This window comes from Sander lucioperca, chromosome 2 (genome assembly GCF_008315115.2).
Source record: "Sander lucioperca isolate FBNREF2018 chromosome 2, SLUC_FBN_1.2, whole genome shotgun sequence".
Classification (NCBI taxonomy): Eukaryota; Metazoa; Chordata; class Actinopteri; order Perciformes; family Percidae; genus Sander; species Sander lucioperca.
The window spans coordinates 43,253,223-43,266,834 of NC_050174.1; the positions used below are offsets into that span (position 1 = coordinate 43,253,223).

Here is a 13,612-nt window from a genome sequence, read left to right on the forward strand (position 1 = left end):
ATTGGTGGTCCAAATCTTATTTAAACAGTTATCAAACACAATTGTATTTAAAAAAAAAAAGCAATTATTAATGCATACATGTTATTAATGTAATTAATGTAAGTTTTTGTTACAGTATGGTCAATTAACTACTAATCTCATTGCTAGGTTGTAGGTTATGTTTTTTACTTCTCCTTTCATACCAATAACGACACATTATGTGCAACTGCACAACAAGCATGAACAATTAAAAAACACTTGGTTAACAAGTTGTCCTAATGGATGTATAACGCAGCTGGCCTTTTCACGTGTAAATTAAAAGAAAGTCTGGCGATAGTCTGTATTTTCTTATTGTCAACAAATATCAAACGAAAAGACCAAAATCAACAAGGAATTGGTCCAAATAACAAGTACTGCCTGTGTAACCAAAACCTGATATATCTTATTTTCGGTGCTTTAGAGCTCTATTGTCCAACATGATATAAAAACTAAAGCACCAAATGTGTATTAATCCACTGCTGAAAATAATCCCCAACAAATGTGCTATTTGCTTCTGTTTGAGTAATGTTCGCTAAAAACTACAGTGCCGGGCTGTTTTAAGAAATTATTTAGCCTTTAAAAAAATGAGAAACTATATATTAGTGACCCGTTTTACGTCTTCGGTAGAAACCAGTTAGATCCCGGCTGAGTGCCACAGACACTAAGTACTGAGACCGACTGACGCCTTGTGGTTTTGATCTTTTCATGGGATTTGTTTACAATTACAAACATATACAATATTGCCAGCCATACCGCTTCTTACAAACCAAAATTATAATTACATGTTACTAGTTTAACATTTTTCCACCATGACTGGATGTGTTATATCCCTTTATCCATCTCCACCTCCAATAAATCAACAACTGCTTCAGAAATGAATGTATTTGAGCTGATATTGTTTGCGGATAATTATTAGTCTTTAGTCACTTTTATCTAACAAGCTCAGAATCTTTGAAATTACAACCACTTCTATACACTATTAAAAAATATCATGCCTGTATTTCTGTGAAACAGACCATGAGCATAAATAATACATGTATGCTTACAATGTGATTGGTCAGATGGCACAGCACTTGTATAGCATACTGTATATATAATCAGCACATTCATTTCTATAAAATGTATTTACATTGTACAAAACTATTCAGAAACACAATTAGAATGCTACCAGACTTGCCCGTGGTCTAGCGCTCCTCTGAGTAGCTCTCTGGCAGCGAGTACGGGCCAGGCCTTCCCCAGTAGTCCACAGCTCGGACTCTGTACAGACCGCCAGCCTCCTCCTCCACTATAGAACACAACATGGTACATGGTATTATTTCTATGGCTGGATGTCACGACGGCAAAATATAGTTTGAAAGGTGAGGAAAATTCAGCTTCTTATAATCATTTACTGGGAATTCTTACCAGGTGAATAAACATAAGAAGTAAAAATGGTGTCTTGAGTGTTAATTCTGCTGAATTCCTTGTGTTCTGTGGAAAACTCCACTTCAAATGTCTTAATGCATCTGCAAATACAAAGAAGTTCAAAAGCATGAATGAGTGCTTTCTTGTTCTTGGTGTATGCATATTACATATTCACTGCATTTCAACTGTCATAAAGAGATGACATCTACTGTACTGCTGCAGTCAATACAAGGAATTTGGGATAAGACACGTTTTTAAATGAATCTGTCATCAATCAAATGCGAAAATAAAGAAATAATCATGTGCACCTACTTAGAATTGACACAGTGGTCTGACCAGATGATCAGGACTTGGCCTTTGGTGATCCTGATGAAGTGTAATCCATTGACCTAATCAAAAGTCAAATACAGGTAAGAGTTCATCTCTTTTGAAATATGCAGCTCAGTCCCGCACATTATCTATCAAGCATTCAACATAACACAGGCTTTGAGGTTACATTTAGTCTTCATACTTAAATCAGAAATCCCTTTCTCACTTTGCGACTGGAGAAAGTCTTCCTCGTCTTACTTGCATTGACGCAGAAACAAGCGCTCAACTGTGCAGTGTGACAAACGCGGACACAGATGGCACAAGGTAGGATTCAACTGATGTACCGAAAAATAACATTCATGAGAAGCTTTAAGGTGGACTGTGAGGCACGTGCAATCACATTTATTCTGACTTGACATTGTTGCTGCGCGTTGGGGTACTGACCTGGTCTGGCACGGCTTTGGGCTGGGCACAGACATGGATGAGGAGGACGGAGGGCACAGACAGGTTAGCTTTCAGAGTCAGAGTGTCTGCTGCAGGAACTTCCCAGGGTCCATCAACATGAGGGTCCTGACACAATAGCACATCGTCAGTGGGTCAAAGCAAGTCTCAAAGCACTTTACAGAGAAAGAAAAGCCCAAATAGATCAAAGGAATCAGAGCTGCTTTCATGTCGACAGCGCTGGTGACAGCCAATAGAATTCAACGTGTTAATTAAAGCTGCACTGAACAAGATCATCATCCATGAATACACCTCGTCTCAAAAGTAAGATATACAGGGTTTCATATTAGCGTGGATGGACACCAGGAAATTTCAGAGATCAAGCACACCTAGCTTGCAATCTACCAAACAGCACACACAATTTACAGACATATGAACATTATTATATTATTGTATATTAAGGGCAAACAATATAGTTTCACACCAGGGTTTCCCCTGTTAGTTAAGGTGGTAGGGTTGCCAACTCGCCGTTACTTTGTTTCCTACAGACTGTGTTGATGTGACTTGTACATTACAGCCACTCAAACAGGACAGAGTAACACGGCGGATAATTTTTTTGAAGACTTAGTTAAGGTGGCAGGCGCGTGTTGTTAAGGCGGCCGCCTAAACTGCAAAGTGCTGCGGGAAACCCTGCACACTATTTAATGTGTACAATAGTTACCGTTTAAAAAGGTACAATGTAGTAGGCCCACCATAATACACTATGTAAGCCATTTTACTGCTTGATAGGATAGTTGGCTTTTTCATGACTGATCTTAGAGAAAAACACTATGGTTCATCTGACAAGTAACATCATTTGAGCTGAATTCAAATCGATTTCTGGTTTTGAACATACACTCAACCTGCATGGCAAATGATCAATCACAATAATTCTCAGAGCGGAGAAAACAACCTAACAATCATTTATCGTAGATTTCCTTTGCTACTATCTAAATTTCAAATAAAAAAAAAAGAAATAAAATAACTGCTATTTGGAAGTATTTTTTTTGTGTTACTGCATTAAGAGGTACTTTTTTTCTAATTCCAAATGGAGTTACAGAAGGAAAAAGCTACATATACAGTATTGTGAAATTACTGTACACAACTTGATGTACTTAATAAATAACGTATACTGCAAAATAACATTATATTATTTTTTATATTACCATTCAGCCCTGCTGTTTACCTGCACACTCCTGAGGCGCCTGAACTGTTCTGCTGTGGGGTAGTCGGGGCTGCCCATGCTCTGCCACAGCCGGTACGGGTTGGTCACATTGTTGTCAATATAATATGCGACATACACAAGACCTGGATTGCAAACAGACAGATAGCAGGCAGGACTGAAATGAACCACTCACTGTAGGATTTGGTCATATTTTTCTTAAAACATAACTGCCTTTTAATCTAAAATAAACCCTACAGTATTTTGTTAAACCTTCGGTTACCCTTCTGCGCAGCCAGTCCTTTCAGTGAGACGGTGACATCATCAGGGTTAGTGGAGGTGCTGTTGTCATCACTGTTGTAGACCAGCACTGTTGCCTGCCAGCCGTCCGAGCCGCCCACTCTCACGGGCTTGTGGCTGCTGGCGAGAACTCCCACCGTGCTGTTGATAGTTCCTGCGGAGCTCAAAACCTGAGCCAGAACCTGCGTCTCTCCTTAAAGGGGAATCACAAACAGCAGAGGCAACAGGGGGCCATTAAAATAGGACTAGGGCAGATGAGACAGCAACATCATGGAGTAGAGCCTGGCCAATATTAGGCATTTTCCAAACTATCGGTATCGGCATTTATAATGGCCGATAAATAAATATTTAAAAAATTAAATAAAAACGGACGAAACACCCTTCAACCATGTTATGAGTGTTGCCGTTGCATAGTTTGTCCACCAGAGGGCGCTCTACAACGTCCCTGTTGGCAATGCTCTTTGATTGTTCTTTTTTTTTTTTTGTTATTGTGTTTTTGTTTAAAGGACTTTAAGTTTCATATCTTAAGTTTGTATTTTTATACATTTTATTTATCAGAACTTTAATATATTTTGATGTTCCTCTGTTCCGTTGTGACAATAAAACAAAAGTTTATTTTTAAACTGCATTATCATATTATTTTAGTGAGGACTCATAAATAACTACAAATAACTAATGTTAGGGAAATCTGTTTATGTTTTGTTACGCGTTTCTGGATTTTCGGCCGATATATCGGAATATTGGATTTTTAAATTACCAAATATTAATATCGATATCGGCCTTAAAAATCCTTTATCGGTCGGGCTCTATCATGGAGACCTGAGCAGCTTCAGAAAACACACACACACACACACATATGAAATAAATCCATCATAACTCAATCATACATTTCCACGGAGGCACAGGGTGCGATTGGCTGGGGAGGATGTGTGGGATTTCCCTCTTTCTGGTCTACCTATCCCTGCCTCTGCTGAATTTTTTTTATCCCCGGTGGGGACAAAATGTACCCCGCCCTCGCTCAAAGTGATCAATGCTACTTCACCAATAGACCATTATATACCTAAAATAGAAGTATTTTAAAGTAAAGCGCTGTAACGTGTACAGTCTATAGTGCAATAGAATGATAAAATCAGAGCGGCAGCTGCTGGTTGTCTTTAGCCGCTTCAGAGCTCCGGGGCGCCGGCAGTTGTTTTGGCGCCAACAGGTGACTGTGAGCCGGGTACAGGCACCGCCAGATGACGGTCCTTTCCGAGGCCCATGGCAGTTGAGTTTAGCCAGAAAGAGGTGAGCGTCATATGGCGATGACAGCTAAGTTTAGGCACTAAAACGACTAGTTAAGTTTAGGAAAAAGATCGTGGTTTGGATTAAAACATTCCCGAGGAATGAACACGTTTCCTGGGTGAAAGTGTTTAGTTTTCACCGCAAAGTGAACTCCGCTCTCCGGCTTAAAAGCGTTGTGTTTTATGTTGACGCTACGTTGTGCTATTTCATTTTGAGATTATTTTCCATTGGATATTGAAGTGCATATGTGTTTTGGCATGCCTGGCCGAGTGGCACTATATCCATGGTATTTAAAAGGGGATTTAATTCTTCTCAAAAAAAAACACAAAATTGCACCCTGCTGAGGCATACATAAAACCCCTGTTCTAGAGCAAAGTGATTGTCACCTAGCAAAGCCAGCAGGCCCATGACAGTGAGGACAGGCTTCCTGATCAGCTGGACGTGAGGCGGCTGGGTGTTGTTGACTTGGAAGCGGGCGGTCAGCGTGCGCTGGGTGAAGGGGTGTGGGTGGTAGCTGAGGAAGGCATTGTCGTTGCTGAGCAGGGTGTAGTTGATGGTGCTGTTTGGGTCGGCCAGCAGCAGATCCTGGTGCTGGTTTATTACCTGTTGGAGGGAGCAGGACAGAGGACTGCTTCAGTGTAGTTTAACTGGTAGAGTGGAGAAGAGCTAAAACTGCCTGGGTTTGGTGTCCAACCAGTGAGAAGCATTTTATTAGGTATATTTCTATCCTTAACACAACTACATACATTGTCTTATAACAAACTTAACACTTTGGTAAAGGTACTTTATTGTCACATACAGTGGCACTCATAAGTTTATGAACCCATGCTAAAGTTGACTAAAAAGAGGAATAAAAAATCTTTTGGAAATTGATCTTAATGCCTTAATTAAAAAAATGAGGAAAAATCCAACCTTTAAGGACACCAGTTTTCTTTGTGAATGAATAATGTATCGTAAATAAATAAATGTTCTTCCTTAAAATACAGGGGGCATAAGTAAGTACACCCCTATGTTAAATTCCCATAGAGGCAGGCAGATTTACATTTTTAAAGGCCAGTTATTTCATGGATCCAGGATACTATGCATCCTGATAAAGTTCCCTTGGTCTTTGAAATTAAAATAGACCCACATCATCACATACCCTTCACCATACCTAGAGATTGGCATGGTTTTATTTCAGTTAAACTAAAAGCTGGTTTGATTTGCATTGAGAGATGATTTTATGGAAAGTACCCCATGCCAATCTCTAGGCATTGTGAAGGGTATGTGATGATGTGGGGCTATTTTAATTCCAAAGGCCAAAGGAACTTTATCAGGATGCATAGTATCCTGGATCCATGAAATAACTGGCCTTTAAAAAAATTAAAATCTGCCTGCCTCTATAGGAATAGGGGTGTACTTACTTATGCCCCCTGTATTTTAAGGAAGAACATTTATTTATTTACGATACATTATTCATTCACAAAGAAAACTGGTGTCCTTAAAGGTTGGATTTTTCCTCATTTTTTTAATTAAGGCATTAAGATCAATTTCCAAAAGATGATTTTTTATTCCTCTTTTTAGTCAACTTTAGCATGGGTTCATAAACTTATGCGTGCCACTGTACATGTAGCAAAACTCATTCTCTGCATTTAACCTATCTCTCAAGGGAGCAGTGGGCCATTTACAGCACCCCCAACTCCAGATCTGAGCCAGTGCCTTGATCAAGGGCACTGACTGGAGAACCTAGTACATGTTTGTTTTGATGGTGGGGGAAACCGGAGCAAACATGGGGAGAACATACAAACTCCACACAGAAAGGCCCGGAACGACCTGGATTCAAACCCAGAACCTTCTTGCTGTGAGGCCACAGTGCTAACCATTGGGCCACCATGCTGAAAATACCAACTATGTACTCTTGCTATTTTTGGGTGGTATCTTCATGGTTGAATGCACATTGTAAGTAACTTTGGATAAAAGTGTCAGAAATATAGTACATTACATTACATTCATTTAACTATTTATGTTTGAAAAAAAAGTCTCAAATCTCTCTCTGTATACAAATTCCCAGTGGTGATATGCTAGCATGCTAGTGTATTTAGCCACAGCACTTTAAAGCACAAATTCACTTAATGGCCTACATATTGCCATTGCCAATGTATGTATACAGTACACAGTATAAGGGTTAACTGGTTAAACTAACAAGGGTGAGATGAACTTTTGCTACTGTTCTATCATAGTCTAATTTGTGTTTTCCACCCTGTGTAGGATAAAAGTCAGGGTGAAACACTGAACTCCTACTGTATGTCATTTTTGGCTCATTTGAGTTGACAAATACTTGATAGTTAATAGCAACCATTAGAAAGGTTTGCTCTAAAATGAGAAATTACCTTTAGCTAAAAAGAAACCACTCATTCAGAAAACTTCATTCAAGTTCCAGATGGTTAATAATGAATGCAAATAAGTCATTGTGTTGTTGAGTTAACATCTTCTCATATAAATGCAAACACAACTTTAATCCAAATGGTAATCTTTACCATCAAGTGTTCAAATATGATTTTACACTTAAGGGGCCCTATTTTAACGATCTAAGCGCACGGCGTGAAGCGCATGGTGCAGGTGCGTTTAGGGAGTGTCCAAATCCACTTTTGCTAGTTTAATGGCGGAAAAAAGGGTCCGTGCGCCGGGCGCATGGTTCAAAAGGGTTGTGCTTAGTGTCTTCATTAATTCATAGGTGTGTTTTGGGCGTAATATGCAATAAACCAATCAGAGTGTCATCTCCCATTCCCTTTAAAAGCCAGGCGTGTTTGTACCTTGACGCATTGCTCTTATGATGGTGGATTTGCACCGAAATATTTGTATTTGTAATCTTCTGCATGTTTGTGTGCTGCTGCTTGTTCCTGTGTGTGTAACAAGCATTTTGTGCGCGCGCTGTGCGCAAGCCTAGGCGCATTTTACTAATTTGCTGTTAAAATAACAATGAAATGCTGCGCTACTGACTTAAGACCAGGTTTTTGTTGGTCAGTGGCGCGATCGCTTCCCGCTGACTCAAGATGGCAACACGCCAAGAATTCATTTGAACACACCTCCCTGTAAGACCAGCACGCCCATGGGTGCAGAGATGGGCGCAGGTGCATTTGCTATTTAAACGACGTGGGCGCTGGACGGGAAATTGACAACTGCGTTGGGCTTTGCGCTGCGCCAGGTGCAAGATAGGGCCCATGGTGTTTTTTTTGTCTTGCTCTCCTCCATCCCTTCACCTCACCTTCACCACCATGGCAGCGTAGGTCACATCAGCCCTCCACTCCTGAGGCCTGGACCAGCCCACCAGCGGATCAGCCTCATCGTTGTAAACAGGGAGGCTGCGGAACCGGGGGAAACGCTCCTGGATCTCTCCCACTGTCTGGATCTCCTGCTGGAGGATGGGCAAGGAGTAGCCTCCTCCCTGAAAGACGGAAACAGAAAGTCAGCTTTAAAAAGTATTCTAATTGCATCTTGCGCATTTTATAAACAACATGTGTTTTGTGTGCAAAACTCTTAATTTGTAAAGTAACTTGTAGCTAAAGCTGTCAGACTAATGTAGTGGAGTAAAAAAGTACAATATTTCCCTCTGAGATGTAGCGGAGTAGAAGCAGAAAGTGGCATGAAAAGACTCAAGTAAAGTGCAAGTACCTCAAATTTGTACTTAAGTACGTTACTTAAGTTACTCTCCAATACTGTCCTTTTTACAATTAATTAAGCTAATAAATGCATTGATAAATACAGCTTTACATAACTCAGGCAATATGAATTTCAATAACATCACTATCCTCGTTTTTGCTCTCAAAGATCGACTACACTGTGTCACCTTATCACGAAAGAAATCTTCAGAGAATGAATATGACAAATATTTATTCATTCTTTTATATTTGTTGTAAATGCGCTTTGAGTCGAGAAAAGCCCACCTTCTTGTGCAGGGCAATGTAGTCGATCCTGACGCCCGTCTCTCTGGTGAAGTAGTTGGTGCCGTTGTAGCAGTGCTGCAGCATGGCCCAGCAGTATGGGGAGTGTGGGGGGGAATGACAGGAGTCTCCCGGACCCCCAAACCTCAGGAGACTGCTGGCAGCGCGCAGACCCTCCGAACAGGCATCATAGTAGTTGAGAAACCCTAAAGAAAAGTTTGTTATACTGAAACCCAGCCCATTACTACTTTAATGTTTTCATGAGGATCTGTCTGTTCAGGTACAAATAGATCACACTGCAGGTAGACATGCCATGTCAGTATTAGCCTAATATAAAGTGTGTGTCTAGAGTTTCTAATAAGCATTCATCAAATGACAGATTTTTAGAGCAAGTAGTAGTAAAATAAGCATATACAAGTAACATACTGTATCTATGAGAGGAAGTGAGAACATAATTGATGGGAGCAAATGTGCATTTCCTTGTACCAATGGCTTAGCCTGACAAGCCAGACCCACATCAAGATGTTGGGTCTGGGAACTCACCATTGGCAGGGCTCAATCCGAGGGGCGGGATAAATGGTTGTCTTTCAAATTCCCTCTGCACTCATAACCAACCAGAGCAACGCTAGTTGATAGATTCAACTTTTGCCGTATCCGGTCGGCAAAACTCCAAACACATCTTCTTTTTTTAAGAATGACTTCAGTGCTTAACTCCCAAGTCTTCCAGAGTCGCGGCCAAAGCCGATTCGAAAGACCGCTGTTCGCCAGCAGCAGCAGCCATCTTCTTTGTTTTCAGGTAGCAGGGAATTCACTCGGAACCGTCGTAACTCTGCCGTCCTTATGTTAAGCCCACCGACTCTATACACGATGTGATTGGCCTGACCAGAATTTGTTTTTTCCAGCTCGCAAGCCAACGGAGAGTTGCTAGACTGACCCTGGCTGCAAATTACATTTGCTGCCCTCTAGGGTGCGTCTAGATTTCTAGGCTACCAATGGCTACATTTAGCAACAATTTCCATTTAAAGTGCTCATATTATACTCATTTTCAGATTCATAATTGTATTTAGAGGTTATATCAGAATAGGTTTACATGGTTTAATTTTCAAAAAACACCATATTTTTGTTGTACTACACATTGCTGCCGCTCCTCTTTTCACCCTGTGTGTTGAGCTCTCTGTTTTAGCTACAGAGTGAGGCATCGCACTTCTGCTCCATCTTTGTTGGGAGTCGCACATGAGCAGTACCTAGGTAAGGACTGATCCTATGCTACTAGCCAGTCAGAAGCAGAGTATGAGGGCGTGCCACGCTAGCAGCTAGGTGAGCATTATAACATGTGTTACAAAGTGACGCAAAATGAGGAGCGTTTCTCACGGAAGTAAAGGCTGGACTACAATAGAGCAGTTTGGAGCAGTTTGTGAACAGTGTTTTCTGTTGGAGATGGTAAGTGCCTTTGGGGTGGACTTTGGGCTTTTTCATTTTGTAAACCTATAACATGCACAAAAAAGATGTATAACACAATAAAGGGAAGGGGAAAAAAGCTAAAAAGCATAATAGGAGCACTTTAAAGAAAAACTGACATGACATCAAAATGTCATGTAGGATGCATTACGGATTTACCTTGAATTGACATGGTGACATTATCAAAGTCATGGTTGTTGGGCTCATTCCATGTTTCAAAGTTCCACTGAGAGACGCTTCCCAGGCCATACTTGTCTGTAATTAAACAAAACACGACAGAAATCACACTGTGTAGGAGCAGGATCATACAGTGCAGTTTTTACTTTCTACTTATTGTTATAGGTTAGGTTACATTGAATGGTCCTGATCGGGATAACCCTACTTGTGTAAAAGCTAAAGCCGAAATGATTTAAGAATGTATTCGATTTAATTTTAAAACCTCAGCAATCAGAAAGATACATACATATAAATATTGCCTTCATTTTTCATAGCAAGCCCCTCCCAAGTAGGTTAAAACAACTGGTAATCATTTTTAAACAATGACTTCAACACTTTACACAGTTTTTTGCTTCTCAATTACAATTAACATTTGTTTCAGATTCAGGTTTTAATTGACAATGATTACATGGTGTATGGAGTGCAAACAACATATACAATACAATAGTGGCACTCACCAATGTACCTCTTGGCTATGAGATAAACCAAATTTCTCCACTCTACCACTTGTGATTTGTCTTCAAAGTCAGTGAAATAGTTAGAGACACTGCCCATCAGTTCAAAACCTGAAAACCAGAGGAGCAGGAATTAATTACAGTTCACATATGTACACAGCCACGTCACAAGTGCAACAGAAACCAGCAAAATCACATTTGACGCGTACGTTTACGTACGGTTTAAGTGTAGTTTGGAATTGGCTATTGGAAGAACTCTGCTTTAGATTCTTAATGAAAGCATTTGGGACAACAGTGCCTCAATAATATTGACTTAAAAATATAACAATTAGAGAACAGCCACTGAACAATGAACTTTTCATCCAGTAAGCACCAATATGGAAACCACATGAAAAGTGGTGTGATTTATTTGGGAAGAAGATGATTTTAAATATGCATCACAGATATGATGTGATGTTTTCCAGCAGGGGGTTGTGGTACAATACCTGGTCGCTGGGCAATATATCGATATTCGACATTGATATATGAGGCTAGATATCGTCTTGAATTTTGGATATCGTGATATGGTGATACGACACAATTGTTGTCTTTTGTGTGATGTAATTTTCTAAATTTACAAGACTGTTTTAGCGGTTTCATTATTTGCCTTTATCCACTTAGTCATTATATCCCCATTACTGATGATTATTCAAAACACTCATTGTGGTAATATTTTGTGAAAGCACCAACTGACAACCCCACAATATCGCCGCAAAATCGACATTGATGTACAAGGAGGCCTTATCCCTCTTCATAATGCTGCTTCTTACGGGGTCAGCCAACAAAATAAACAAATTACCTAATCAAATACAGATTCTGTGGGGGATGATTTGCAGACTGAAAAAGCATATATAAGAATATTGTGATAATTGATTTTCTCCATATCGATCATATCCAGCTCTACCTGGACGGAGTCCATTAATCCACAGGAGTTCTATCAGCTGGTCCAGTTTAGTGAAGTTGTACTGGGGCTGTCCTCCAATATCTCTACAACAACAGAATCAGACAGCAGTAATTTATCATGAGCAACACTCACAAAACCATCAACTGATAATCACAAGTTACACTATGTCATCTTCGAACTATACAAATCTACAACTAAGCAGTATGTTTTCATTGACATGTGTATATCGTGACTGGAGAGGTCTCCACTTGCTAGTTCACTTACTGTGCAGTGACCAGCTCCAGCATCCAGTGTATCCGGACCTGCTGGATCCCTCCATGGGGGACTGAGCCCACATAGGCCAGGTTCAGCTGTTGGTCGATGCTCAGGTCGAACTGCTGGGCCTCAGTGTGAGGGAGCGGGGGACTACAAAGAAGAGCCTCCTATTTAACTTTGTGACGCACCAGTGACACGAAAATGCATTAATAGATTAACAATATGTTTTATATACCAGCCTGTTCATCCTAGGGCTGGGCAATATATCGATATTATATCGATATCGTGATATGAGACTAGATATCGTCTTAGATTTAGGATATCGTAATATCGTGATATGACATAAGTGTTGTCTTTTCCTGGTTTTAAAGGCTGCGTTACAGTAAAGTGATGTACTTTTCTCAACTTACCAGACTGTTCTAGCTGTTCTATTATTTGCCTTTTCCCCACTTAGACATTATGTCCACATTACTGATGATTAGTTATCTAACATTTAAGTGTGAAGATATGTTGTTAAAGCACCAATTGTCAACCCTAGAATATCGCCGCAATATCGATATCGAGGTATTTGGTCAAGAATTTCGTGATATCTGATTTTCTCCATATCGCCCAGCCCTAGTTCATCGTATCCATACTATATCGTAACATAACTACTATAATCGGAGGGCAGTTTGTGTGTCCGTGGTGAATTACTGGGGACTCAAGGACGTGCCGCTTTTAAATTTGGTGCAATTTGGTAACGTGACACGTTTTTAACAACAATAAATAATATTCATAAAAAATGTCTTCGTTATACATGCTTAACGTTACTTGGTGCAACATTGTGTAATATCTCTTTTTCATTACAGAGGTCTTCTGGTAGATTCGGTATGAAAATAAACCCATATTTACTTCTCCATTTCAACAAACATGTCAACAGTTTGTCATTGGTTGCTGTTCACCCAGGCTAACATCTTGCTGGAATAATTGTACACAAAAACCAATTTAGATTTGACCTACCAGAAACCAGTGCTTCTCCAGAAGTGTTTAAGATATCCTACTGGTCTCCCCACATCAACTGTGATGACATATGAAGTTTTTGAAATTTCGGCAATGTTAAGAAGTAACGCAAAGACAGAAAAGGTTTTCCAATGCATGTCTGCGACAGAACATGGCAACTTTTTTAGGTCGCGCTAGCTTAAATGGCTATAAAAACGATGTGAAGTTAGTAACAATGGCTCAACTTAACCCCAACATGCCTTTCGCATTGTATAAACACATTTAGCAAAGAGGCCCTCAACATAATTACTTAAGCAAGACTAAAAAACAAAACAAAAACAAACGCATTTCCACTCCGAGCTGCAGTCGCATTCAGAGCATGATGACGTTTAATGCGTGCGACACTGTTGTTGTAGTCTTTTTATGAGTGTAA

The 13,612-nt window shown here is 40.1% G+C and overlaps 1 protein-coding gene across 1 annotated transcript; it reads right to left on the reverse strand.

Moving 5' to 3' along the window:
* Positions 1-137: 137 nt before the first annotated feature.
* idua (alpha-L-iduronidase) lies at positions 138-13,577 on the reverse strand. The gene is made up of 14 exons (XM_031300829.2): positions 13,201-13,577; positions 12,211-12,351; positions 11,947-12,029; positions 11,007-11,114; positions 10,492-10,587; positions 8,878-9,080; positions 8,199-8,378; positions 5,341-5,557; positions 3,657-3,866; positions 3,398-3,519; positions 2,176-2,301; positions 1,735-1,811; positions 1,423-1,523; positions 138-1,303 (listed from the first exon to the last, which is right to left on the reverse strand). Exons 1-14 carry the CDS (start codon positions 13,335-13,337, stop codon positions 1,203-1,205), a joined length of 1,902 nt encoding a protein of 633 aa, XP_031156689.1. The 5' UTR covers positions 13,338-13,577; the 3' UTR covers positions 138-1,202.
* Positions 13,578-13,612: the final 35 nt, after the last annotated feature.